This window comes from Loxodonta africana, chromosome 18 (assembly GCF_030014295.1).
Source record: "Loxodonta africana isolate mLoxAfr1 chromosome 18, mLoxAfr1.hap2, whole genome shotgun sequence".
In the NCBI taxonomy this organism is placed as follows: domain Eukaryota; kingdom Metazoa; phylum Chordata; class Mammalia; order Proboscidea; family Elephantidae; genus Loxodonta; species Loxodonta africana.
This window is the reverse complement of record NC_087359.1, coordinates 69,943,087-69,970,589: the sequence shown is the minus strand read 5'-3', so window position 1 is coordinate 69,970,589 and position 27,503 is coordinate 69,943,087. Positions and strand designations below refer to the sequence as shown.

Sequence of the window (27,503 nt, the reverse complement as noted above, 5' to 3'; positions counted from 1 at the left end):
CTGAGTGGTAAGGCTCCAGGGATAAGGGGGCCAGATCCCAAGAAGCATTGCAAAGGTAGATGACAAGCCTGACTCCTGATGAGAAGCAAGCATGTGGGTACTTGAGGAAGAACAGACAAGGACAGTATCCATGACCCAGGCCTGGAGAGTTGTGTAGTTGGTGCTGCCCTTGAGTCTGAGAGAGATCACAGGAGGGGGCTGGGGCTGGGGAGGACGGTAAGCTTGGGACAGGTGGAGTCTGAGGTGCCTATGGGGCATTTAAGTAGCGCTTCCAGTTAAATCCGGGTTTGGGGAGATCTGGCCTGGGGACCAGATAAGGCCATTAAGAAAGCTGATGGAGAACCTTGGATGCCAGGGTAACGAGCCAGGCCTAGATTCTATAGGCAAGGAGGATATAGGGAAGGTTTTTAAGTGAGCAAGATAATTGTTAATGCTTAATGAGTGTCGATTATATGTTGGGCACTGTCCCAAGCATTTTATATTAACTTATCTGGACCTCCCAACATCCCTGTGAGGGAATTATGACTGCATTTAGTCTAATTTAAGATATTGTCAATTGTAATACATATCATTATTTTATGTATCACTAAGGACAAAAAAAAAAATTTTTTTAAGGACAAAATGGAAATCCTGGTGGCGTAGTGGTTAAGTGCTACAGCTGCTAACCAAAAGATCAGCAGTTTGAATCTACCAGGTGCTCCTTGGAAACTCTATGGGGTAGTTCTACTCTGTCCTATAGGGTCACTATGAGTCAGAATTGACTCAATGGCAACGGGTTTTAAGGACAAAATGCCATAAATTAAACCACGACATGCCTTCAATTATAAGATGCCTTCTGACTTCAGAGAGGTTAAAATGCAAAAAAAAAAAAAAAATACAATCAATGAAACACATTAATCTCTCCATTTTAAAGATGAAGAAACTGAGGCCCAGAGAGGTTAAATTAACTTGTTCAAGGTCCAGTGAGAGCACAGCCAGGATTTGAAATGAGGCAGCCCAACTCCAGAGCTCAAGTTCTTAACCATCATCTGATGCTCGACAGGAGGTTGTGAGCAGTGTGGGTTGAAATGGGAACAGGCAGACTCAGGTGGCACATCTGGGAGACTGGGGTCCACTGTGAGAAGGTTCTAGAGTGGGCAGGGGAGGGGACAAATAGGATAGAGGGCCCTTAAGAATGGGCAGGACTTGTTGACCCACTGAATGCTGGGAGTGAAAACAAGGACAAACCAGAAAGATTATACCCTGGAAAGAAGGTACAACATGGGAGGGCATAGGCAGCTAGTACAGTCCCCAAGAGCACTACGGTGCCCAGGCAGTTGGGGCGTGTGGGGTCTTATTCAGCTTGGGCAATATAATGCTGGCTTGCACCTGGTGGCACTCACTAAGTATTTACAGAATGAATAAATGAGTTGTTATATGATCTTGGGCAAGTCACTGCTCTCTGGGCCTCATTTATTTTTTGTGTGTAAAATGAAAGGATTGAACTAGAATGTGAAACAAAAAGGGAAGAACTCTGTTGGAAGGGGTGGGGTCTATCTCCTCATCCCCAGAGCCTCTACGGGTACCCCCAGAGTAGTGGTTCTAACCCTGACTGTAGGTGAGACTACCCCAGGCCCCACCCTAGACCACTGAATTCAGAATCTCTGGAGGTGGGGCCCAGCATGGCTAGTTTTCAATGCTGCCCAGGTGAGCCCAATGTGCAGCTGGTGGAGAATCCCTGCTCTGGAGCCTCCAGGTACCCAGTTTGAAGACCACTGGGCTAAGGTCCCCTCAGGCCTAGGCCTTTGGACTGAGGCCTATGGTCAATGATTGTCGTTATTGTTAGGTGCAGTTGAGTCGGTTCCGACTCATAGCAACTCTGTGTACGACAGAATGAGACACTGCCAGGTCCTGCAGTATCCTCACAATCGTTGCTGTGTTTGAGCCCATTGTTGCAGCCACTGTGTCAGTCCATCTTGTTGAAAGTCTGATGGTTGATGACAGGCCTCTTTTTTTCATTCCCTTCTCTCGGCCCCCAACCAAAAACTTGTGACAGGCAGGGGACCAAACGCCAGGGTTTCTCAACTGAGGCACTATTGATATTTTGGACAGGAGAATTCTTTGTTGTGTGTGTGTGGGGGCGGGGGGGCTGTCCTGTGTAGGATGTTTAGCATCTCTGGCCTCTACCCGTTAGATACCAGTAGCACAACCCAAGTAGAAAAAGTAAAAAAATATCTTTAGATGTCACCAAATGTCTCCAGGGGTGTACACTCATCCCCAATTGAGAACCACTGTGCCTTTCCTCAGCCCTCCTGGGTTGCAGACAGAGGCCAGGCAGGTGGAAGCCATCCACAGCAGGTTTAGTTGGGCCTGGCAGCAGGGAGGCCTCCCAGGAGGCCAGGGCCTCACAAGGCTAACACAATGGAGGGACAGCATGCCAGCAGACTGACTGATGTGCCCTTACTCCAGAGGGAGGGAGCTTTCCAGAACAATCATTCCCAGATTCCCAATCAGTTATGGGAAGGCCCAGAGCAGTTTCTGGGGCAGACAGCCTGCTTTCCGGGAACAGGCAGAAGGGGGTGTGGGGTGTGGGAGTGGTGGTGTTCCTGGAGGGGATTCTTTCCTTGGTAAATATTTTCCTGGCATTGTTGGCTGCCCCTGTATGATTGGTTGAGGGCTGGAGGGGAGGAACTTTCCAGCGTGGGTGTCTGGGTCCCCGGAAGCCATCTGATGCTGGGATTAAGGGATGTCTGGGTTTTGAGGGCTGGAAATAAATGGAAAATGGAACCTTTGGGGCTGGGACTAAGGGGCTGGCTAGGTGCTCCCCAAGGGAAGTGAAAGTTGTGGACACACACCCTTAGAGCTGGAGGTTGGGAGCCTGGGCGGCTGTCAGCATCTTCACAAGCCACTTTTTGCCTGGAGTTGGCGGGACCTGAGGGAAAACAGTGGCCTAGGAGAGCAAAGGAAAGGGGCTGGGAAGGCAGAGGCAAGGTGGGTGCTGGGAGGACTGGAAGGGATAGAAGGCACCGGGAGGGGTGGTGAGGCCGTTTCCTGCCTGGTCCCTCAACTTACTCCACCAGGAAAGGGGCTGGGAAGGCAGAGGCAAGGTGGGTGCTGGGAGGACTGGAAGGGATAGAAGGCACCGGGAGGGGTGGTGAGGCCGTTTCCTGCCTGGTCCCTCAACTTACTCCACCACGAGGCTCAGAACACTCAGAAGCAGGACAGCAACAAAGACAGAGAAGAGCAGAATCCGGGCTTCCCAAAGATCGTGACTTCCTGAAGGGAACCCCGGAGGCATGAGCTGTCCTAGGGGCCACGCCTGCCGGGACGGGCGGGGGGGCCTAAGGTTCAGGGATCTTGTGCGAGGGGCAAACAGGGGCAGTGAGTAAGGACCTGGGAAGCAGAGCTTTCGGGGCCAACAGTGCACGTCCACGCCCTCGCAGGTGGAGCAGTTGTACAGGGTGGTGCTGCCCCCTGCAGGAGATAGCAGGACCCGATCTGGGGAGGCGGGGCCCCGGCCCCCATCGTTCGGGACCACCCACCATTCTGCCCTCTAACAGCCCGGCCCAGGAGGCCTCTTGTCCTTGCTACCTTATTCATTTTCTACTCACGGCAGGCGGGTGCACAGAGAGCTGAAATGAGAGGCAAGGAAGGGGTGAGGGTGGATAAGCCATAGTCACATACCCCTTTACCGAGGTCCTAGGCCCCCCTCACCCCTTCACCACATCAGTACCTTCCCTGGTGTACTCTGGGAGCTTGGTATTGTGAAGCCATTCCCAATATAAAGGGAGTGAGGAGAAAGACCCTTTGATCTCTGGGGAGGCAGAGAGCAGCGATATTGCCCAGGGTCCCACCGCAGGGCCAGTTCACCTCTACCACTCCACCCCACCATGACACCCTCCTGGCTCCACTTGCTCTCATCTCCCTCCTTCCCTCCCCAGCCCTGTCCTCCCAGGCCCTTGTTGGGGTCCTCCCAAGCCCCTAGGACCAGCCTTCCCCCTTGACCTCACCCATGACCCTCAGGACCCTGTGAGTCTTCTCTGTGATTTTGTTCATGGATACTTCATCTGTGGAGATGGGCAAGGGTCAGAGATTCCCTCAGCAGCCCAGAATCCTGGGCCTACCCAGGATTCCCGAGAAGCTCTGCTGGAGGGAAAGGCTAGTGTGTTCAGAGAGGGCTGTGGACTGAGGGGATGCCTGTAGGACGCAGCTGGGAAGCCACATGCTGCCTCCCTCAGGGTGTAGGCTGACTGTTGCTGGGTCTGCCCCTGGATGCCTGGTCTTACCTAAGGCAAAGGCTGAGAAGTCTCTAGAGGCCTCACATGCCTCCCACTGGACCTCCATCTGGCTGCAGAGCCGATCCAGGCGGCTCAGCAAGTCATGGGCTGGGAGGCGGCAGAAGACACAGGCCTGGGCGGCTGCCAGGAAAACCCCACCTAGTATCAGCATCCACATGAGGCCTGTTTGGGGGGGCGTGCCCCACCTGGGCTGGAAAGGCTTCAGAATGCTCTGTGACCTGGATTCTAGCCCTTTTTCTAGAGGTTCTAGAGTGTTCCAGAACAGTGTCACTGTCCCAACCCTGACTGGGGGACAGCTGGGACCCCAGGAACTGGGGGCCAGAAGATGTCGCTAGAGGGGGATGGGCAAGGAAAGCAGGACTTCTGTTAGAAGAAAGGCAGCACTTACAACCTGGCCCTTAGCAGCCTTTACAAGTTTGTGGTTACAAAGCAATTTTATTTTCTTCTCATAAATCACGACCAGTGATGATAAGTGACACCCCCATAAAGAAGTTGTAAGTTAGCATCCCATTCCCTCAGGGTTCTAGAAATCCCATCCCTTCCCCCACGCTCCCAAACTCTTCCCTTCATTTCCTCACTCTGCCCTGGGCAGCCTTGGGCCCTACCCAGCTATCTCCTAGCAACAGGCACGTGGTTGCCCCAGCAACCGAGAGTTCCATACAGGCTTCAGAGACCAGCTAAGCCCAGCGACTTCTCTCCCTTCTCACCAGGAAATCCTAGTGACTGAAACTCCAAAAGACCTCTCTCTGCCTACATGATGATGTGTGAGCATGCACACGCACACATATACACACACGCCCTGTGATTAAACTAATTCTCAGTCTATTCACACATACTACAGACACACCCTGTGTCAAAACAGTTGCTGGGCAACCCCAACAGGCCTGCACTTGCAGAGACCACAGGAGGACCAGCACACAGGCACCAAAGGCAATAACGCAGTTGGGGACCCAGGATGCCAGGGACTCACACGTGAGTCAGACACACACTGGCTGACTCTCACGTACATACACCCTGGTCCCCATGAGGGAACTGAGGCCAGGACCCAAGGAAATGCCACCCTCTTCCCCATGGCCAACCCCGCCCTTAATATGGGATCCTTTGAAATACTACTTGGATCTCCAGAGGGGTGCTCAAGCCCAGTAGCTAATGGGGCTCTCCTAGCTTCTTCATGCCAACCTGGATGGAGTTAGTAGCCTTTCTGTTTCCCTCTGTAGGTGGCTTGGGACAAAGCAAAGAACATTCCTTCCCACATTCCAGAGTTTTCTGGCCTCTCATTAGTCAGGCCAGCCCAGGCCACCATTTTCAGAAGCCACAGTGTTCTGTCCAGGAGACCACATTAGGGCAATCCAAAGCCCCTCCCTTGGACCTCAGTGTCCCCCCAGGGTTCTTCTAGGCATAGCCTGGGCAGGGAGTTGTTCCCTGCTTTTGCAGACCCTGAACACTGAGCTCCAATGAAGGAGATGCTGGGGTCCCTAACCTCAGGTGAGAACAAGGCAGGGAAACCTTCCCGCCCCTCCCAGGCCTAGCAACACTTCAGACCCTCTGGATTACATGCAAGCCCCCAGGTGGGCTCAGGTTTGAGAATTCCTGCCCACATCTAGGCTCCAGTCAGGTGCAGTGGGCCCTGACTCTCACAGCTCCCCATCCCTCTCCCCCCACGATGAAGCATCCTCAGTGCCGGACAAAGCGCAGGGATCGGGAGTTGAGCAGGTCCTCAGGGTCTGGGAAGACCGAGTCCAGGCGGAAGCCGTGCTCCAGAGCCACCCGCAGCACCTCTTCCAGGAAGCCCGGTGTGCCCACTACTTCCCGCGGCTCTCCTGGCCCCCCAGCCCACAGCGGCTGCAGCCCCAGTCTGGCATACTCCACCTCAGGGAGTTCCACGGGGCGGGGGGCCCACTCCAACCGAAAGTGTGGACCTCCCTCTGCTCTGTCCCCATTGGCTATGCCAAATCGGGCCCGCAAGGCACCCAGACACTCAGGGTCAGTGCAGAAAAGGTTGGCACGAAAGGTGTCCACCTGGACGGAGCTCAGCTCATAGTGGTGAGGGCCCCGGCGAGCAGAGAAGTGCACTAGGCGGGGGCTGGTATCCACATCTGCGTGGAGCAGGGCAGCTGTGGGTGCAGGGCCCCCCCGAGATGTCTCCAGTTCGCGCAGGGCATCCAGGAGGGGCCGGATCTGGTAGAAGTCAGCTTCTGCCTTGAGAAGAGCCGTCTCCCCGTATCCGCGGGGCAGGTCCAGGCGGCCCAGCCGCAGGAAATTGAGGATATGCCGGAAGGCTTTGCCGTCGCGGTCGATGAAGTAGTGGCCGCCTCCCTGAGGTTGGAGGTTGGGGGGCATGGGGGTGCCAGCCCTAAACATGGCCCCCAGCATGGAGTCTGGGAAGCGGGTCAGGGTCTCCAAAGTAGTGGAATATAGTGTGCCCCCCACATTCAGGGTCACGGGGCCCCCAAAGGAGGGGGGCGAAGGGGACACAGGAGGAGGTGAAATTTTGGGGGGTACAGGAGACACTGCAAGAGAAGAAAAGGCAGAACTTCCAGGATGTGTGAAGAATTGGGTTTTAACGCTCAGACTCGCCGGGTTGGAGGCACAGGCGCTTGGAGTACAAGCAGCAAGGTTTGGGGCTCACCCCAGCTACTTTGTGGTGGGGGTGGTTTCAGGGCCCAGAAACTTCCTCAAGGCTTATAGAACGAACGGATAAAAAGAGCAGAGCAAAGCCAGCGGGGAAGGGAGTTTTCAGTCCAGACGTATCCGATTTGGGGCGGTCAGCGATTCCTTTCTGTGGTCTTCAGACAATGGGTTTCCGGAATCCAACCAGCAGGTGACGGTGGCGAGCACAGGGCTGACTGAGGGACCCAGCTTCCGAGTTCCAGGGCAGATCGCTGTCGCAGTGGGCGAGTCCACGCAGGGCTCCGGCGGCCGGTCAGAGGCCTGGCCTGGGCTCCGGGCGAGGGTCCCAGGGGAGGGACGAAGGCTGTGCTGACGGGAACGGATGGCGGAGCCGCCCCTGTAGCGGCTGGGGGGCGACGGTGCTCTCAGCTCGAGCTGGAAGAGTCCGTGGGCCTGATGGAAACAACCGGCAGTCTCGGGGCCCGGGCGCTGTCGCCTTCTTCGGCTAAAGCTGCGGCCGCTGAGGTCCTCTCTGTCCCCAGGAAGTGGCCTAAGGGCAGCGGCCGGGGGCCCTTTAAGGGACAGCCCCGCCCCTGGCGCCCCGCCCCCCGCCCCCGCGAGGCCCGCGAGGCTCGGGTGGAGGTGGCAGCCGGGGCTCACGGACCGGAGGGACGGGGCGAACGGGCCGGACAGGCGAGCGCAAGCGAGGGTGGGGTTGGGACTGTGACTCAGGCGCGTCTCCCCGGATGTGGCTGCAACGGCCCCGCCGGCCCCCAGGTGTGCACGATCTCACGTCTGCAACTTGGCCCGGGCCGGGACCTCGAACCCGCCACTTGGAGAAGACGGAGGCCCAGCCATTCCCTACCGGTTGCTCCCGTGGGGGATTCCTGAGGGGCGGGTGCTGAGCCGCGGCATTCCGGGGATGCCTCCGGGCCGGGGCGGCTGGAGCGCGCTCGCCCCATCCCAGCCCGGCCGGGCGCCAGCTCCACCCAGGGGAAGGCCGTCCCCCACCCCACGCAGGCGGCCTCTCTCGGGCGGGACGAGCCTGGCCACGTCGCCTGGGCCCGAGAGCCCCGCCCCACGGCCGCCTGCGTTCGCGCTGGGCTGAAGCTCCCACTTCCCTCCCCGGGGCCTGCTGCGTGACTCAAGTCCGCACACTTGCATCCTCTCCCCGCACTCCTGGGGCTGCAGTACCCAACACCTTGCCAGGACCGAAGGTGGCGCCCAATAAATTACTTATGAAGGAAAGAGCAAAGCACAGAGGCTTTAATGGTGACGGGGCCGGCGGTGGGGAGGGGACGGCCTGGGTGTGCGGGGCTCCGAAGGCCTGGGATCAAAGCGTGTGAAGATCATGACTACGCCGGCTCAGCTTCTCCGGGTCGTCCGATGCCATGAGGGAGAAGTCGCGGAAGATGTCGAGATACGTCTCATCTCCTGAGGGGGAGGAAGGAAGAGTCGGGGTGGCGGACAGCTGGGCCCTAGGGCGGAAGAGCATGATCGGGACAGCTAGGCCTGGTCTGCTACAAGCACGCACTTCGATCGTGGGTGCAGGGAACCGCTGCGCCATGAGCGCAGCACCCTTGCTGTTTCTTTTTTGTCTCGAGGGCCTGGCACGTCAAATGCAGCCAATACATATTTGTTTAATAAATCAATCAACGCAGACAGGCCACCAGGGGTCAGGAAACCGGGGAACCTGGAGTTCCGGTGTTGGGCCTGGGGGTGGGTACTTTACCTGCCTGGCCCTGGGCCGCTTCGGCCTCCCTCATTTTTGCCAATCGCAGCCTGAAGGGAAGGGGATTAAAGAATGAATGCCACTCTCCTAGCCACCCGCTCCCCGACCCCATATCCCTTCATTTAGGGATACTGGGTTGTGCTTGGAAACCCTGGTGGCGTAGTGGTTAAGTGCTACGGCTGCTAACCAAGTGGTTGGCAGTTCAAATCCGGCCAGGCGTTCCTTGGAAACTCTGTGGGGCAGTTCTACTCTGTCCTATAGGGTCGCTATGAATCGGAATCGACTTGACGGCACCGGGTTTGGTTTTGTTTGGTTTCGGTTGTGCTTCACTCATCTGTTTCCCCAGGATCTAGTACTTAAAAGATGCCTGACAACAGTGTTGATGCATGAGAGATGCTTCTCGCTCAGGATGAGCTCGCCATCCGCGGACCCCTTCCCGCTTGCCTTCCTACTACACGCCCCAGTCCACACTGGTAGCATCCTTTCTCGCCTGGCAGCACCGGGAGGCTTCTGGTCCAGGCGCTGGCCCCGCCCCTCCCTGGGCCCCGCCGGGCACGCTCGGGTCTCCACGTCACCCCGCCCCATGTGGATCGCCCAAGTGCTAGCCCGCCCCTTCAGGCATCCTTACAGCGTGACGATATCAGCGTTAGCTGTTTCCATGGCGATGGTCAGAGGGTCCCTGCCTTCAGAGTCCCGAGCCCCCATATCAGCCCCCCGTTTCAGGAACAAGCAGGCGAGCCTAGAGAGCAGAGCCAGGTTCAGCGGGGCGCTCACCTCCTTCGAAGCCTTCCTCCCCTAGTCCGCCATCCTTGAGGCCCCTACCCCGTGTGGCCAAGAATGGTTGCGTGGTGCAGCGGGCCCCGGCCCGCGCTGTCCGCTTGGTTCACGTTCGCTCCGTTCTGGAGGAGAAACTCACAGGCCAGAAGAGAATTCTGCATCAAGGAGTCAAGAAGGGAGAGACAGGGTGGCATCTTTGGAGGCAGATTTAAAGATGCTTTGGGGTAGGGTCAGTCAGTGCACAGGGTGCGGTGGGAATCAGGCGTGTGGGGTACAGCTAAGTGTGTCAGGCTCTGCTGTAGCTCTTTATATGTATTCATACATTAAATCCGCAGTACACCCTATGTTACAGGTGAGGAAACAGGCACAGACAGGTTAGTAACTTGTTCAGAGTCTCCTGTAAGTGGTGAGAGCCTGGATTCGAACCCAGGTTGTCTGTCTCCAACACTTGCACTTTTAGCAACCAGTTCATATTGCTTATTACTCTTTACCGGGTGGGGGTACCAGGGAGCAGGTGGATGGGGAGAGGTGGGCATCCCAGAGAGCAGGTGGAGTATGAGGGGTGAGGGTCCCAGGGAGCAGGTGGAGGGTGAGGGGTGGGCATCCCTGGGAGCAGGTGGGGGGTAGGGGGAAGGGTCCCAGGGAGCAGATGGAGGGTGAGAGGTGGGCATCCCTTGCAGCAGGTGGGGGGTGAGGGGTGGGTATCCTTGGGAACAGGTGGAGGGTGAGGTGTGGGCATCCCTGGGAGCAGGTGGAGGGTGAGGGGCAGGGTGGGGAGGTGTAAGGTGCTCACAGCAGCTGTGGCTTGGATCAGTGGCGTGGCATTCTCTTGACTCCCATTGACCCAGTTGACATCGGCTCCATGGGCAAGGGCATCAGCCATGGTGGGAAGGGATGGAGGATGCCCAGCGGCTCGAAACAGCAGGGCCCCAGAGTGCAGGCTGCCCAGGTCATCAGAGGGGGGCTCTGTTAGAAGGGTTTAGTTCTGTTAGGGGACATCAGCTGTGAGTGTGGGACGAACACCCTCCTCATGGATCCATGGTACTGTAACGGAATAAAAACCAGACCCCTTGCCACTGAGTTCGATTCCAACTCATGGCGACCCCATGTGTTACAGAGTAGAACTGCTCCATAAGGTCTTCTTGGCTGTAATCTTTACGAAAGCAGGTTGCCAGGCTTTTCTCCTGTGGTGCTGCTGGGTGGGTTCAAACAGCAAACCTGTAGGTTAGTAGTCAAGTGTGAAGCTAGATCACTGCTAACTTGTGGTGAGGCCTTCATGACGCAGGGGGCCGTGATGGGAGGTGGAGCTGGGCGGGCGTGTGTGTGAGTGTTTAAGTGTGGGTGTTCATGGGGGGTGCCGCCACGGTGTGGGGGACAGGTGGCGTCATTTGCCTCACCCTGTCCATCCAGACTGGCTGGGATGTCACGGGTGACCTGATTCTCGCTGACACAGCCTCAGCTCTCGACTCCCTCTGCTCCAGCCAGACTCACAACCCCCTCCACGGCCTTTAGAGACCTCGAGCTCATTCCCACTTCCACCTTTTCTCAGGCTGTTGACAGAGCCCTCCTGTCTACTCCCAGCCCCATGCTCCTTCCATTCCTAGTGCCACACGTCACTGTAACCCTGAAACACTTCCCCTGTAAGATCAGGGGTGGTGTTGTCTGGTCCCCAACGTTCTCAAGGGAAAGGCCTGGGCCTCATAGGCTGTGCACCCCCTCAGGGCCTGGCGCGGGGTTCAGCACACAGCAGGCCCTCCACGACTGCCCAACTAACCCATTTACCTGGCTTCCGATTGATGCTCCCTGGCCGGGGCCTGATGGAAGGCTTTGGGGGCACAGGAGGCTGCCCCCGGGGGGACCCCCGGCCACCTCTTCGCCCTCGCACTTCAGGGAGCTTGGTCAGGAACTTCTTCTCCACGTACTTGGCATGAATCCAGGCCTCCTTCTCCTGCCTGGGCGAGAGAGAGGAGATGGTCTTCCCTCATCCCATCCCAGACCTTCCTCACCACCATCCAAGCCAACAGATAGCAGCTCCACACCCCACCCTGCAGCCTCACCGGGAGCAGCTGGGCCCTGGCTTCTTCACTGCCATAGCATCCACACGGGCCTCATAGATCTGGTTGATGACTACGTTTCCCAGCTCGCACATCAGCTTCAGGGGGCCCCAGCAGATGCAGACAGACAAACAGGGTGAGGGTGTCTGAGCTCTCAAGGCTCTTCAGCCCTTTGTGCCCCTTCCCCCTGCCCCAGTCTTCACTATACCCCAAGTCACCTTCACTAGCTCTGGCTCCCACGAGTCGAGGGTCAGAGACCGGACTTTGGAGAAATGGACACCAAGGCTCCTGGAGGGCCAGAGTGGGAATCAGAGCCTCTGTGGGACAGTGGGTTGGGGAGGCTGCTGCTGTTCCAGAAAAGATTTGGCAGCAAGGTCCTGCATCGGGGGGTGGGAGCTGGACCAGGAGTAGCCTTGACCTGGTTCTGGACAGATCCTGTGAGCTCACTGTTCCCTCTTTTCCTGTATTTCATTCTAAGGCCCTCATCCTCTCCAGCCACCTCCTTTCTCTCATGGTACTTGGGTCTGGACAATTCTTTCCATGCCATTCCCCTTCCCTCCTTCCACCAAACTGTCCGAGTGAGGATCTTATGGACTTGCTAAAGGCTCACAATCTCTTCTCTCTGCTTTTCCATTTCTGCTCCCCCATCCTCCTTCAACCAAGCTGATAAACTCCTATGAGGGATCCCCCAATCCTGCCCCAGCCCACACACCGAGGTCCCACCTAGGTCCATCTTGGGTTCCACTGGGCTCAGCCCAGGCCTGGCACCCAGTGACAGACCAGAATCTAAGAGAGGAAGGCAGGGTAGGTAGGAAGGCAAGGGGTCTGCACGATGGGCTCTATCTGGGGGGCCTGTATGCAGCTGGAAGGAGTGGGGCCCATGCTTAGGGCTTTGGGGGGTGACCTGTGGATGCCAGAGCACTGAATGCAGAGAGTGACTCCAAGGTTGATGCTGGCCCACTCCGGGGCTGGCTCCCGACAGTCGCAGCACTGGGCATTGCCATCCACGCTCTGGACCTGGGCCGCCACGTGCCCAACTCCTCCAGACTCCCTGCTCCTGGCCATCGGACCACAGCCCAGGGTGGCAGCAGAGCCTATGGCAAGGTGTCCTGAGGCCTGGGGGGAGACAGGGGTAGAGGGGGTAGTCAGGGAGCCCTCAAGAAGGAGTGCCCCATTTCCTGGGGTAGCCTTGTCCTGCACTCCCATGTGAAGGTACCTGGCCTGGAGCCCGGGGGTCGTCATCAAGGCGAGCCTGGCTGAAGGCGGTGGCAATGCTGCTCTGCACAGCGCTGACCCATAGCTGCAGCAGGCGCTCTGAGTCAGCCTGGAGGAGGCAGGACCTGGGCCAGAGGGGTGAGGGATGGGGAAGGACAACTGAGGCCTGGGGAGCAATGTGGCAGGCTGGACAGGCTGACATTCAGCTGGTACTCAACTGGTATCTGTTGTATTGAAATATTTCTGTATGAATTGATAATATCCTCATAAATATCATCTGTTATCCTGGTCTCTCCACCCCGACCATCCCCTAGACTCCATCACAAACCAGCCACTAAGGGTAATGCCAGAAGCTGCACGGATGCCTCTGATAGCCTGCTCCAGGGTGCCACTGAGATTAGCTCTGGCTCTCAGGTTGGCAAATCCTTGAGTGTCACCCCTGGGTCTGCACTCACTTGCTGGGGGACACCACCTCAAAGCAGAACCGCCTTTCTGAGTCAGGGCAGAGCTTCACTGTGCAGAGCCGAAGGTCTTCCACCACCACAGTCACAGGGTCCTGGCAGGAGGTGGCAGAAAGGGGACAGGGGACAGCCATGCAGCCAGCGGCAGGCAAAGGCTGCATCTCCCTGGGGCCTGGGCATCCAGGGCCCTGGGCTTACCCACCTTGTACTTCTTCTGATATACCAGCTGGTTGCTCTGAATGGTGAACCAGCGTCTGGAAAGGGTGGAAATAGAGTTATAGAGACAGAGAGCATCAGGGTGAGGCTTGGGACAGGGCCAGAAGAGAGGCTGTGCCCTTTGCCCCATAAGGATCTTGCTGAGAGGAGAGAGACGTGGGCTGAACATCCCATGAGACATTCCAGAGAAGGGTGGACATCTAAGCAGGGCTATTCATACCTTAGACAATCCAGCTTTGATAGATTTATGAAGTAAAATGCTTTTCCTAATAAAATCTACCGCTAATTTTTTTTTGACAGATGGAAGTATCTTGGGGAAGGGGCTCAATTTTCTAACTTGCACGAAGGCCCCATATGTGCTTGCAGTGGCTCTGCAGGGGGAAGGAGTCAAGTCAGAGCATGTTACTATCCTGCTCCAAATCCTGCAGTGGGTCCCCAGTGCTCTCAGAGTGGAGCCCAAGTCCCTACAAAGGCTACAAGAGCCTACAGTCATCCACACCCTCATTAACTCCGACTTTATCTCCTACTATTTCCTTCTCCCTCACTCTGCCCAGGCCCACGGCTTCCTCTTTGTTCCTCTAACACTCCAGGCACCTCAGGGCCTTGGTACTGGCTTGTCCTTCGGCCTAGGACATACTTTCCCCACGTAGCCTTTAAGCTTGTGCCCAGAAGTCACCTTCTCATGAGTCCTACACTGACTCCCTATTCAAAATTGCAATCCATCCCAGGTTTTCACACCCCTGTCACCTTACTTTGGGGCCCTGGTGGCACAGTGGTCAAGCATTTGACTGTTAACCAAAAAGTCGGCAATTCAAATCCACCAGCTGCTCTTTGGAAACCCTATGGGGCAGTTCTACTCTGTCCTATAGCGTCACTATAAGTCAGAATCGACTCAGTGACAATGGATTTTTCTATGGCACTATCTTTTTATCTTCTAACATAATATGTTATTATCTAATTACTATATTGTCTATCTTGCTGATGAAATGTAAACTCTATGAAGACAGAGTTCTGTCTGTTTTTCATTGCTGTGCTTAGCATCCTATAACCACTCAAACAAACAAACAAAAAATTAATTTGATGGGACTGACTGATTGAGTACCCTCTGCCCACCTGCTCCAGGTCTTAAATGCATTGCTGGCACGTTTGAAGAGATGTCCTTCCATGACTAGGCCACTAGGTCCCTCCTTTAGGCTTGGCTCTGGCTCCTCCCCACCTAGCTCCTGGGGAACAAGAGGGTCAGAGGGCAAGTGGGCTGGGCAGAGAACAAGGCCATAAGTCTGTCTGCCCCAGTCAGCAGTCTCAGCCCCTCACCTTCTGTTTCAGCAGTACGTGTCTCTGCTCCATGTCCCTCTTCTCTCGTGCTGAATTCAAGACCAGCTGGTGCAACTGGCCATAGGAGAGACATCTCAGACTCCTCCGGCCTTCCCCAGCTATGCCAGGAGAGTCATCTCAGAGCCCCTAACCTCCCTCCACCTCCTGCTACCTGCGCACCCAGCTCCTTTCGATACTGTCCCAGCCGGCTCAGCTCCTCATGGCCCTGCTGGAAATGGAGAGCCTGGGCCTCCACCAAGCGCAGCACCTGGGTGTGGTGGGCAGGGTAGAGCTGAGGAAGGACCCCTCTCTCTCTCTTCCCCCCTGCTCTCTGTCTACAGGCTCCTCCCCCCTTTACCCTTGCCACCGCAACTCACAAACTCCATAATGTCAAACTTCCTCTTGTCCTCAATCACATTGATCTAAGGGCCCAAAAACACCTCAGGTCAGTCTGGAAAACAGAGCACCTCTCCCACTATACATCAGGACTGCCCCGGCCTCTGATCTGACACCTGAGGCCCTGGCACCCGGGGGGACAGGTTGAGGGTAGGCACCTGCAGAGTGTAGTCTAATGCCCGTCCCCGGTACCCGGCTCGAGCAGTCCTCAGAGCAGCGCCTGCCTCTTCTGCCTCCTGGGCCCGACGCCTGGGGACCTCTGCGTTGTGGGTAAGAGCAGCCTCCAGGCTCTCAGCCCCCCGCCAGAAATCTCGGCGAGCTTCTCGGAAAGCCCGGAGACCTCTGGGGGTAGCGGGGAGGATAATACAGAATCACAGATACACCCATCTGCCGCTACAGAGAAACCCCAGGATAAGGCCCGCTCAAGTCCTTTAAGTTAGCCTATTTATGTTGTTGTTAGTTGCCATCAAGTTGACCCCCGACTCACGGTGATCCCATGCATGATGGGATCAGACCATTGTAATTGATAGGGTTTTTACTGGCTGATTTTCCGAATTAGATTGCCAAGCCTTTCTTCCTAGTCTTTCTTAGTCTAGAAACTCTGGTGAAACTTGTGCATGAGGTGCATCGGCCAGGAATCAAACATGGGTCTCCCACATGGAAGGTGAGTGTTCTACCACGGAACCACCACTGCCCTCGGTTAGCCTATTTACAACTAAAATCCAAGGGGATCTTCGGGATGGCGGAGACAGAAGTCAGGCCACCTGGAATTCTCAATCTACATCCTATAGACATCTGGGAAAGAGGTGGTGATGGAATATGATTTCAAGGGGACCAACTCCTTTATTCTGGGAAGACTCTGTGGCAATGGGAAGAGGGCTGGAGGGCTGGTTTCTGGTAAAGAAGGCCCCCTTCCCTCCCAACTCACTCCTTGACCAGGGTCTGGATTTGCTGTTGCAGTGTGTGCTGGGTAGCATCTAGAAGCTCCTGAGAGGAAGCAGAAGTTGGGGTTGGGGGTCAGGACCACAGACAACGTTGGCTCCCCCACCAGCCCTACCTCCTCACACTCACCGCGTGACTGTCCAGTTTGTGGTTCAGGCTTTCGGTAAATTTTTCCAGACACTCCTAGGTGGGAAGAGGCAAGGAGAGAGAACCAGGCATGGGGCAGTGTGGCCCTCCCAATGCTAGACCCAGCCTGCCATGGCTGACTCCGGTAGCAGCCCCAGCTCTGCTCTGGCCTGGATCATGCAAACCCCAAAGTCAACCTTCCTGGTCCACAGGACCTCTTTACATCCCCTACCCTGTCCCACCCTGATTGGAGCCCTCCACATACCGCCATCATTGGCTCTGGTGGACCCAGGCGGCCCAGATCACAAATGCCAACAATGAAGGCACGACCGGCAGCAAGGTAATGGCGCCCGCTTTCCAAGAGGCAGGTCCCCAGCTTGAGGAGCTGGGAAGCAACAAAGGGCAACAGGGAGTTGTGCTGATTGTCACCACACCTAGTTAGGCCCCCATCCCGTGCCACTTCCTCACCCCCATGTCCGTGCCTTTTCTTTCAAACCCCATCTACGCTTCTCCCCAGCTCAGTCCAGCTCGCCCAGGTTTTCTTCTTCCTTCTAAATTTTATTTATTTTGTTGTTGTTGTTGTTGACAATATACACAACAAAACAAACACCCATTCAACACTTTCTATATGTACAAGTTAGTGACACTGGTTACATTTTTCGAGTTGGTTGTGCAATCATTCTTACTCTCCTTTTCTGAGTTGTTTCTCCCTCATTAACATAAACTCATTGCCCCTTAAGTTTCCTATCTTTCAAGCTGCTGTTGTCGATTTGATCCCAGATAGTTCTTAACAGAGCATAATGCTAAGGCAGACCTTTTTGTTACTAGTTAAGCTAAATTATTGTCTGGTTTTAAGATTACTTTAGGGGATATTTTTGGTTTAAGGTTTAAAGACTATCTCAGGCAACGGTTTCAGGGGTTCATCCAGCCTCCATGGTCCCAGAAAGTCTAGAGTCCATGAGAATTTGAAATTTTGTTCTGCACTTTCCCCCTTTTGATCAGGATTGTTCTAGTAATGGTAGCTGGGCACCATCCATATCTTCTGGTCTCATGACGAAGGAGGCAGTTGTTCATGGAGGCAATTAGCTACACATTTTATATCCTTCTTTTATTCCTGACTCTCCTTCTTCCTTCCTCTGTTGTTCCAGTGAGTAGAGACCAGTTGTCGTGCCTTGAATGGCCGCTTGCCAGCTTTTAAGACCCCAGGCACTACACAACAAACTAGGAGGTAGAACAGAAGCACTAAACGTGTTATCAGGCCAATTAACTGGGATGTCCCATGAAACCATGACCTTAAACCTACAAACCAAGGAACCAAATACCATGAGGTATTTGGATGTACATAAACAGTCTCAATAGCTACTGTTTTTTTTTTTTTTTAATATATCTATCATAGAAGTTTTACCAATTCAAATTTTTATAGGTGTACAACTTAATGACAGTAATTACAATAATCAGTTATGCAGCCCTACCCTTAATCAATGTGATTTTTTCTATCACAATTAATCCCTCTTTTCCCCCTACCTCCTGCCCCTAAAAAAAAAAAAAACCTGTTGCCATCAGTTCGATTCCAACTCATACAGACCCTAGTAACCAATAATAAACTTTGTTCTCTATACATCTGCCTTTTATTTTTATTTAAGTGAAGTCAGTCATACAATATTTGTCCTTTTGTGATTGGCTTATTTTGCTCAGCATAATGTCTTCCAGCTCCATCCATACTGTAGCATGTATCATCAAGACCTCATTTCTCCCACTGGCTGAGTAGTATTCCATTGTATGTATGTACCACATTCTGTTTATCCACTCATCTGCTGATGGGTGTTTAGGCTGTTTTCACCTTTTGGCTATTGTGAACAGTGCTACAATGAACATTGGTGTACATGTCTCTTTTCCAGTCTCCACTTTCAAGTCTTTTGGGTATATACATGAGAGTAGAACTTCTGGGTCATATGGTAGTTCTATTTTTAGTTTTTTGAGGAACCACCACACTGTTTTCCACAATGTCCATACCATTTTGCACTCCCACCAGCAACAGGATAAGGGCTCCAATTTCCCCATATCCTCGCCAACGTTTGTTATTTTCTGTTTATTTTTTAGTCTTAGTAATCCTAGTTGGAGTGCAATGGTATCTCATTGTGGTTTTGATTTGCATCTCTCTGACGGCTAATGTCGCTGACCATTGTTTCATGCGTTTGGTGGTCATTTGAATGTCCTTTTTAGTGAAATGTCTATTGAAGTCCTTTGCCCATTTTATGATTGGGTTGCTTTTTGTTGTTGTTGCAGTTTTGTATATATTTTATTAGATTCTTGTTGGATATGTGGCTTCTGAAGATATTCCCCCAGTCTGTAGTTTGTCTTTTTACTTTTTTGGTGAAGACTTTTGATGAACAAAAGTTATTAATTTTTATGAGGTCCCATTTACTTAGTCTTTTGTTATTACATAATTCATCGTTGAAAGCTAGGCCTGACAGCATCGCCCCTGCTTGTTGGTCTAAGGATTTTATGGTTTTAGTTTGCACATTTAGGTCCTTAACCCATTTTGAATTTGTTTTTGTGTATAGTGTGAGGCATGGATCTTCATTTTTCTGCCTGTGGAAATCCAATTTTCCCAGCGCCATTTATTGGACAGACTCTTGTTTCCCCACTGAATGGGCTTAGCACCCTTGTCAAAAATCAGTTGACCACAGATGTGTGGGTGTATTTCTGGACTCTCAGTTCTATTCCACTTGTTTATCTATTGTTATACCAGTGCCAGGCTGTTTTGATTGCTGCAGCTGTATAGTATGTTTTAAAATCAGAAAGTGTGAGTCCTCATACTTTGTTCTCTTTAAAGATTGTTTTAGCTATTAGGCGTCTCTTGCCATTCCATATAAGGTCGAGAATTGGTTTTTCTATTTCTGCAAAGAAGGCTGTTGGGATTTTGGTAGGGATTGCACTGAAACTAAAGATTGCTTTGGGTAGTATTGATGTCTTAACAACATTAAGTCTTCCAATCCATGAACATGGAAGATCTTTCCATTTATTTAAGTCTTCTTTAATGTCTTCCAGCAGTGTTATATAGTTTCTGTTGTGTAAGTCCTTCATGTCCTTGGTTAGATTTATTCCTAGGTATTTTATTCTCTTAGATGCTATTGTAAATGGAATTGTTTCCCTGATTTCCTTTTCAGGTTTCTCATTGCTGTTGTATAGAAACCCAACTGATACTTGTTTGACCTCGTACCCGGCAACTTTGCTAAATCCCTCTATTAGCTCTAAAAGTTTTCTTGTGGACTCTTTGGGTTTTCTATATATAGGATTACATCATCTATGAATAGAGATAATTTTACTTCTTCTTTTCCAATCTAGGTATCTTTTATTTCTTTTTCTTGTCTTATTGCTCTGGCTAGCACTTCTAATATATTATTGAATTTAAGTGTTGAGAGAGGGCACCCTTGTCTTGTTTCCAGTTTCAAGGGGAAAGCTTTCAGTCTATCTCCATTAAATATAGTGCTGGCTGTTCATATATGGCCTGAATCATACTGAGGAATTTTCCTTCTATTCCAATCTTCTTCAGGGTTTTCATCAAGAGAGGGTGTGATTATATCAAATGCTTTTCCTGCGTCCATAGAGATGATCATGTGGTTCTTGTCCTTTGTTCCAACCATCCCTGCATTCCTGGAATAAATTCCACTTGGTCGTGGTGTATGACTCTTTTAATATGCTACTGGATTCTGTTTGCTAATATTTTGTTGAGGATTTCTTATCTGTATTCATAACAGATATTGGCCTGTAGTTTTCTCATGTTATCTTTGTCTCCCACGTTTTCAAAACACACCCAGTGTATTCTCAGCTCTGTCTCTTTGCTTGCCATGGTCCATGTCCAGAATAAGCCCCCTGTCCATTCCTCCCAGCCTGTCACCAAGGCCAGTGTCAGCTTCACCTTTACAGTGTTTGTCATTGTCTACTCCCATATATCTCTCCCTGCCCTGCCCCATCTGCTTGGACCCAGAGCACCCCAGAAACTCTACTGCACGCACTGTCTGGCTCACGGAATTTTCCATGTGGCTGGTATTAAATTCTATAGTATTTTCTGTTCGTACTTGTCCTATCCTGTGCTCGTTGAATGTTCCCTCTGTACATATTAACTAGCACCTATGGTGCAGTGGTTTCGTTTAGCTGCTAACCTAAAGGTCAGCAGTTCAAATCCACCAGCCGCTCCTTGGAAACCCTGTACGGCAGCTCTACTCTGTCTTATAGGGTCGCTATGAGTCAGAATTGACTCAATGGCAATGGGTACTAGCTGTCAGGACCTGGTACGAGCATTCGGGATTAAGCAAAAAACAAAACATGGAAGTCCTTGTCCTCATAGCAGTTATATTCCAGTGGAGAAAAACAGACAAGAAAACAAATACGTAACTGTGGCTGACACACACTAAAGTGACCCACACAGTAAGGTCACATCCATGTATAATCCCCTCCCCTTGAGCGTGAGCAGGACTGTGACTTGTTTCTAATGAATAAAGTGTGGCGAAGATGAGGAATGTCACTTCTGTGATTACATTATGACATATATTGACTCTGTCTTGCTAGCACACATTAGAAGCAGGCTGCGATGATGAGAACTGCCAGGGAGAGAACCACGTGGCAGGGAACTACAGGTGACCTCTAGGAAATGAAGGCCTCAGTCCTAAACAGGAACTGAATTCTGCCAGCAATCCCATGAGCTTGGAAGAAAACCCCAAGCCTCAGATGAGACTCCAGCCCTGGGCAAGACATTGATTGCAGCCCGTGAGACCGTCAGTAGAGGACCCAGGTGAGTCTGCTCCAACTCTTAAGTCACAGTAACTGTGAGATGATAATTTGTGTTGTTTTAAGCCATTAAACATGTGACAATTTGAATAGAAATAGGAAACTAATACAACAAGTAAGCACATAACACGTCGGTTAGGGTTCAGTGCTACAGAGACCCAGCAAAGTAAGAGGGGATGGGAGTCCCTGGGTGGTACAAACGGTTAACGTACTCAGCTGCTAACCAAAAGGTCGGAGGTTTGGGACCACCCGGGGCTCTTCGGAAGAAGGGCTTGGCGATCTATTTCTGAAAAATCAGCATTGAAAACACTATGGAGCACAGTTCTGCTATGATACACATGGGATTACGAGTCGGAATCAACTGGACAGCAACTGTTTTTTTAAGGTGGGATGGGAGTATGTGTGTGTGGTGTGTGTGGTGTGTGTGAGTGCAGTGTTATAAAGAGTGGTCAAGAAAGGCCTTACTGTACTGTGTTTAAATCTTTCACTGGTTTCTCTATCCAGTCGGTCTGTGGGCTCCCTCACAGCAGAGATGGTCTTGCCCTCCACATACACCCAGGGCCTGGCACGATGCGGGTGCTAAGAGCTGAACAGTGAATCTTTGTTTCCCAAGATCCTGAGCTCCTCAAGGGCACAGAACCACCTTTTTGCTTCTCTGTAGACCCCAAAATATCTACCCCACAATAATAATTCAATAATTCCTGAAACCCAGTCCCTACCAATTTTCTCCCCCAGCTCTGCCCCCTCTAATCCTCACGCTGCCCCTCTCTCCTTCTCATTCTGCTCCTGGGATCTTGTCTGTCAGGATCACCTTCTCCAGACGGGTCTCCAATTCTGACACTTCGGCTTCCACCAGCTCGATAGAGGCTCTGGGAAAGGAGGGTTGGGGTCACGGGAGCAGAGCTTGGGTCCATCTGGTCTGCCAGCCTACTTGGGGTTGGGGGCTGGGGTTGTGGGGTGGTGGGTGCAGTCAGAGAGAGCTGCTGGGTTGAGAAGGCCCCCCCACCTGCCCTCTCCTGCTTGCACACTCTATACAGAGTACACAGTCTAGGAGCTACTGCCGCCCAGGCCAGAGCAGGAAGGGTAGACATGGGTGGATGTGGCGAAGGCAGGAAGTTGCTAACCGCCCCGGAGCAGGTGCTGGGGGAGGGGCAGGGGTCCCATCGAGAGGGAGGAGGGAATGCCAGTTCTGGGGGTGAGAGGGAGGCTGGAGAGGCCAGGAGGAGCAGGCAGGGAGCAGGGAGCACTGGAGTAGCTAGATTTGATAGTAGAGGTACCACTTGGGCATACGAACTCTCTCGTTCCTTTGAGGCCTACTGCCTGGAAGGAGGTCTGGCGGTGAATGTTGTGTGTGTGTGTGGTGGGGGTGGAGGGGGGATGTGGACCTTGCCCTCTCCCCCCACCGCCATCCCCACCTCCAGTCCTGCACATACCGGAACCGGGGTGAGTCTTTCAGACACTCTTCGAAATCCAGCTTGACCGTCATCTCAGGCTGCTGCGGGCTACAGGCCCTGGAGGCCAAGCAGGCAGGTGGGGATGTAATCCAGAAGGGGAGTTGGTGATGCAGGGGAGGGTCTTTTCCTGAGTAGTGCCTGGGGGGCACGGTTCTTTCCCCGAGGTGAAGGGGTATCCTAGGAGGAGCTCTTACCCCACACTTCTAGGCAGGCCTGGGAGGGGCAGGGGCGGGGCCAGGGCAGAGAGGGGCCCAAGATCAAAGAAGCCACAGGCCCGCCCTCAGAGGCTATTTGCTGTCACCTTCCTACCAGGCCCTAGTCTCTCTGCTTCTCCTTTAGTGGATGAGGTTTTGGAGCCTAGCAGATCCCAGTTCTGCCACTCAGAGGTTGTGTAGCCCTGGGCAAGCTCGCTGGTTCCTCAGTTTCCTCATCTGGAAGCCAGGGATGAGAACCCCTACCTCCAGAATTATTGTAAGAATTAATAATGACACCAGTATATTTGTGATGGACTAAAGTAAACACACCAGTCCACACCATCCAACTGCAGCTTGGGCCTCCTTGGGCTCCTAGCTTTCTGTGGAGTCCAGGGCCCTGGGCTGCTCCAAGCTTGCTTCTCTGCTCTCCCTGCTCAAGCTTTCCTGTGTGTGAACTTCCCTTCCTCCTCCCCTCTCCTTGCCAACGAAACCAGGCCAAGCCTGGGCACTCAATTCACAGTACCCAGACTCCTGCTGTTCTCTCTTTATTGTGCACGCTTAGGGTGGTGAGGACAGAAAAAGTTGCCCCCACCCCATCCCGAGCTGGCTACACTTTCCACTGTCTGGTCTCCTCCTGACTCCATAGAATCCTCAAGGTTTCATCTGGAAAGAGAAGGGGCTGGATTAATGGCTTCCTTGCAACAGGCATGAGGTCTTATCCCTGCAACCCCCCTAGACTCCCCCAAACTTACCCACTCAGGCCCTCTACCTCCCTGGCCGGTGCAAGCACCGCCCTGGCCCTTGCTCTGGTTTACATCCTGGTTGGGGGACTTCGGTTGCTTCCAGGTTCCCACTCTGAGCCCCCTGGGCTTTGCCAGCTCAGCCCCTTGGACACCATTCACTGACACCAGCTAGACACCATTTGGGATCTACTGTCCTTAGAGGACAGGGTAGTATTGAGTAGGGCTGGGATGGCAGAGTGGAGTCAAGGACTGGTGCCAAGCTGGAGGGGGCCCCAACCCCTTCTGGACTGCCCTGGTTCCTCTCCTATACAATGTCAGCTTCGGGCTCCATGATATTTAAGGCCTATCTTACTACCTGTTACTGAACTAGTGGCTTGAAAGGAGCAAGAGCTTGGGAGTGGGAATGTGCCAGAAACCAGGCCCAGAGTGATGGTGGCCCGGTGCCCTCGCCCAGCTGTGATGATGTCACTGTCACTGTCACTGTCAGGGAGTTCTCAGTGGGCTTGTGATCCTGAAAGGGGCTCTCTTTATGGTCCAGCAGATGGACCTCAGTGCTGATTGGATTTTCAACCACCCAGGTCAAGCTGGTGGAGCCTGGAAGCACCACACGGAGCAGGGTTGGGGGACATCAGGCTGTTGGTCTCAGGCTCCCTGCCACCAGCCTGGCCAGGCCCATCTCTCACTGTTCAGCTGCTCATCTTCTGTGTCCTCAAGCTCCGGGTGGGAGCAGGACCTCAGGTATCTTCCTTTGCTGTAATATTCCTTGCGTTGATGATCGATCTCCTGTTCCGATGCAGGAGGGGTCAAAGCTGGGGATGGATTTCTGGAGGTAGAGGAATCTGCAAAGTCACCCAAATCAATCTGATTCTTATGGCTACCTGGGGTATTCCTGCCCCGAGGTTGGCTGTCAACACTACAGGCTCCGCCACAGGAGAGAAGCATAAGCCCTAGAATCGCATCTCCCTTACTTCTCTTTTCCTCCTCCCATTTTAGAGAATCTTTAGTAACCTCTCCATCTCTCATGGTTCTCTTGGGTTTCTGTTCCTCACCAGTCAGCCTTCCCTGGGCATCTTATCGTGAATGGGGACTCCACTCCAGCTGTCCTATCTGCCCTGGGGTCACCTCCCAGCATTACCTCCCCCTCAGGCAGCAGGACTCTGGGTCTGATACCCACTGGGGAAGAGGGACTGTGGTAGGGAAGGGAGGAACTGGCTCTGGACTAAAGCTTCCTTGAGTTCAGCACCCCGACTCCCCTCAAAGCTAACCCTTGGCTTCCAGGATGTGGTTCCTGGCCACTAGGCCAGTCTCATCTTTGACTCCTCTGGCCAATTCTCCTGCCCAGCCTCTCTCCACAGGCCTGGGCTCTGGATCCAGCATAACACCTTGACTGCCACTGCTGATATTTGCACTGCCCCCACTGTTGTCTTCCTCATCATCCAAGGGCAGGGCTTTCTGGGTCTTGAGGAACTTCCCTTCATCATAGTGGGCCTTGCGGCGCTTGTCAAAATCACTGGAGTCTGTGAGCCAGTGTGAGAGCTTGGCTTTCCTGCCAGCTCTCACTGAAGGCTCACTCTGCCTTCCCTTCCCATTCAACCCCTACCCCTCATCTCACATGTCTTGGAAAAGTTGTCTGGAGACCCTGAGCTTCTGTTATCACCGTACTGGAGGACCTTTGGGCAGAAATTGTCCATTGTTGCAAACCTGAAGGAGAGGGAGACTAGTTGGGGATACTGAAGTGAAAGAACAATGGGGGCAGATGGTGGACAGGGCCAAGCTGGCAGGACCTCCTGATGGGTCTTGGTCAGGCCTGATGAGAACTGTAGCACCTCTTACTCTGGGGGCCAAAAGGCAGAACTGGCTCAAGACTCCAGAGTTTAGGGTTGGAAAAAGAGGCCCCATACCCCAACTGATCTCTGGGAGGACTCTCACCTCTCTGCCAGCGCCTCAGGTGTTACCGTGTGGGAGGAGCCTGGGGACAGGTCCTCATCCCTGTCCTGCAGCCTGCGGAGGAGGCAGAAGCCATGCAGAGGGCGGCATCAGGCAGTAGCCCGTCCCTGAGCCTCTCTGCCTCTGGCCTCCTCCCCCCCTTCCACTTTTGAATTGGGAGGAAAAGCTGGGGGTGAGAGCTTAGCACCTGTGGTAGGGAGTGCCGGGCTCATCCACCTTCATAAATCCATAGTCCTTGCCAGCAGGGTGGTAGGTGGCCAGGATATTCATCTCATCCCAGCGCTGAGACTTTTTCCTGGTCGGGGTGAAAAAGCGGGGGTGGGGGTTGGCGCGAAGCGGGGCAGAAGAAAAAAAAAAGGGGGGGGAGGAAATGTTTTAGTGATCCCCTCCTCAAACCCCTCCCTCATTCTTTTGTTCAAAAATCCTTTCTTGCATCCCGTTGTAATTATAAGCACCAAGTGGGCAGAGGTATGGGGGTGGGTTGGAGTCAGAGCCAAAGACAACCACCTAGGTAGCAAGGGTTTACCGGGCCCCTGCTACTCTCCCCAAAGGCGCAGGACCTCCGGTTTCCCACCCAATTGCCCTTCATCTACTCTCACTCCTGAGTTTCAGGACTCCGCCTCTTCCCTCCTGGCTCCGCCCCCTCCTGTGTCTAGAAACCCTCCCTCCCGGCTCCCGACTGCGGGTCAGCTGCTCTGGGTCCCTTACTTCTCCGCACTGGGGGATTTCTGCATCAAGACGGTGCTGTTGTTTTTGAGGATGCCGCGTGGCCGATCCTCATAGGAGTTGTAGGAATGTGGGCAAGGTATCCCGGAACGCGGACTGCACCCCAAGCTGTACGCCCCTGCTCCCCCGGACCGGGGGCTGGATACCCCGGATACGCTGGTTCCAGGGCCGGGGGTGTTGAATCCGTCAGGGTATGTGCCGGACCCAAGGCTGTGGCCCGCAACCTCCCCGAGGTGCTGGTTGGGCCCCGAACCGAGGACTCCCCCGGGGGACCGGCTGGAACCAGAACTAGGAACTACGATTCCCCCGGGGTGCAAGGAGGGTCCAGAACCATGAAACAAGATTACTCCGGATGGCAACCCGGCGCCTGCCTCCACTCCTCGGATCCCTCGGGGCAAGCCCCTGGATGCCACTCCGGCGGATTCCCCGTTGAGGCCGCCAGCGGTCCCCAGAGACTCTGGCTTCTCCATGACCCCACCTGGGGGCCACTCTCAGCTACCCCGGCCCCGCCTCTCTGCACCACATAGCCCCGCCCCCGAGACCCCAACCCCAACGCGATGGGCCGGCGGTACTTGGGCACAGGCCTTGGTCCCCAATCCCTCTGCTCCCAGGAGCCCCTGTGGGCGTTATCAAGACCCTGTAGCGCGACCTCGGGCTGGAAGCCCCGCTGTTCGCCCCTCCCTTCCTAGTCCTCTCTGTATTCTTTCTTTGTCTCTCGTGTTTGTTCCCGCCCTTCTTCCCCTTCACTGCCCACGTCCGAATCAGCCAATCATAGTTTCGAGGCCTTGCTGGGGAGCAAGAAGCCTGAATTGTGACGTCACAGTCCCTCACCCTTAGCGCGAGTATCGGAGAGTTGGGCTGGGGGTTTGCGAACAGGTCTGGGGGATTTTTGGGAACCATCTGCACCGTTGCTCCAAACTGCCTAACGAAGTTTCTTTGGATTCTTTATTCGTGGCTTTTAAATCTAAGATTTTTGTTGAATTGGATTAAAACATCTGCGAGCTTTTTTCCCCAAAAGCTCTGCCTTTCACGAGAGGCGTGAGGCAAGCTAGGAGAAGTGCGACAGTGTCGCAAGCCACTTCCAGTCTCGGAAGCGTGGAGGGCAGAGACTTTCATTTACAAAGCCGCCGCTTCTCCCCGCTTCTACAAGTGCCGCTCACACAGCTTTAAAGCGTGTAGCGTGAAAGAAGAAACCTCCTACTCTTGCCGTAAAGCGGGTGTTTCGAGGTGTCTCTTCCCTCAACGACGTCGGGGTCGTCGGTGCCTCTGTCGCAAAACAAAGTGGACGCCGGAACCCCCTCCGTCGTAAAGATACCTGAGGCATCGTTTCGTCCTTCCACTGTCGCAAAAATTCCCTGCTTAAATCTTTGCCCTGCTCGGAGCCGCACTGTTTCCCTGCCGTGCCGTAAAGCAGACCCGCCCGACCCCATCGCCCTTCTGTTCCCACCGTGGTAGTCATTAGTTCCCTAGCCCGGGACGCTGCGTTGCCCGGCAATGCCGTAAAGCACACCTGGCTCCCGCCCCCGGT

General features: G+C 53.7%; 4 protein-coding genes across 7 annotated transcripts; all 4 read right to left on the bottom strand.

The window, feature by feature from the left end:
• Positions 1 to 686: 686 nt before the first annotated feature.
• TMEM95 (transmembrane protein 95) lies at positions 687 to 4,564 on the bottom strand. Its single transcript, XM_023556402.2, has 5 exons — positions 4,266 to 4,564; positions 3,990 to 4,046; positions 3,713 to 3,793; positions 3,591 to 3,611; positions 687 to 3,477 (listed from the first exon to the last, which is right to left on the bottom strand). The coding sequence occupies exons 1-5, from the start codon at positions 4,432 to 4,434 to the stop codon at positions 3,164 to 3,166; spliced, it is 642 nt and encodes a 213-aa protein (XP_023412170.1). The 5' UTR covers positions 4,435 to 4,564; the 3' UTR covers positions 687 to 3,163.
• A 366-nt stretch (positions 4,565 to 4,930) lies between these two features.
• Positions 4,931 to 6,759, bottom strand: KCTD11 (potassium channel tetramerization domain containing 11). The gene has a single exon (XM_010596569.3). It carries the CDS (start codon positions 6,648 to 6,650, stop codon positions 5,952 to 5,954), a length of 699 nt encoding a protein of 232 aa, XP_010594871.1. The 5' UTR covers positions 6,651 to 6,759; the 3' UTR covers positions 4,931 to 5,951.
• Positions 6,760 to 7,066: 307 nt separating this feature from the next.
• On the bottom strand, positions 7,067 to 22,823 carry ACAP1 (ArfGAP with coiled-coil, ankyrin repeat and PH domains 1). 4 transcript variants are annotated; one of them, XM_003416891.4, is made up of 22 exons: positions 22,345 to 22,817; positions 21,723 to 21,780; positions 16,386 to 16,505; positions 16,124 to 16,177; positions 15,981 to 16,039; positions 15,211 to 15,394; positions 15,034 to 15,078; positions 14,829 to 14,924; positions 14,657 to 14,731; positions 14,456 to 14,565; positions 13,329 to 13,380; positions 13,121 to 13,221; positions 12,667 to 12,790; positions 12,355 to 12,566; positions 11,669 to 11,738; positions 11,454 to 11,548; positions 11,179 to 11,348; positions 10,190 to 10,362; positions 9,442 to 9,551; positions 9,248 to 9,358; positions 8,620 to 8,669; positions 7,067 to 8,321 (listed from the first exon to the last, which is right to left on the bottom strand). In XM_003416891.4, the coding sequence occupies exons 1-22, from the start codon at positions 22,395 to 22,397 to the stop codon at positions 8,221 to 8,223; spliced, it is 2,223 nt and encodes a 740-aa protein (XP_003416939.1). In that variant the 5' UTR covers positions 22,398 to 22,817; the 3' UTR covers positions 7,067 to 8,220. The 4 variants fall into 4 exon arrangements, with proteins under 4 accessions (XP_003416939.1, XP_023412166.1, XP_023412167.1 ...); XM_023556398.2 differs by lacking the exon at positions 16,386 to 16,505 and having other exon boundaries at positions 22,345 to 22,823; XM_023556399.2 differs by lacking the exon at positions 8,620 to 8,669 and having other exon boundaries at positions 22,345 to 22,816.
• Positions 22,824 to 24,034: 1,211 nt separating this feature from the next.
• Positions 24,035 to 27,452, bottom strand: LOC111752515 (uncharacterized). Its single transcript, XM_023556401.2, has 5 exons — positions 25,958 to 27,452; positions 25,437 to 25,544; positions 25,232 to 25,303; positions 24,915 to 25,003; positions 24,035 to 24,819 (listed from the first exon to the last, which is right to left on the bottom strand). Exons 1-5 carry the CDS (start codon positions 26,443 to 26,445, stop codon positions 24,563 to 24,565), a joined length of 1,014 nt encoding a protein of 337 aa, XP_023412169.1. The 5' UTR covers positions 26,446 to 27,452; the 3' UTR covers positions 24,035 to 24,562.
• Positions 27,453 to 27,503: the final 51 nt, after the last annotated feature.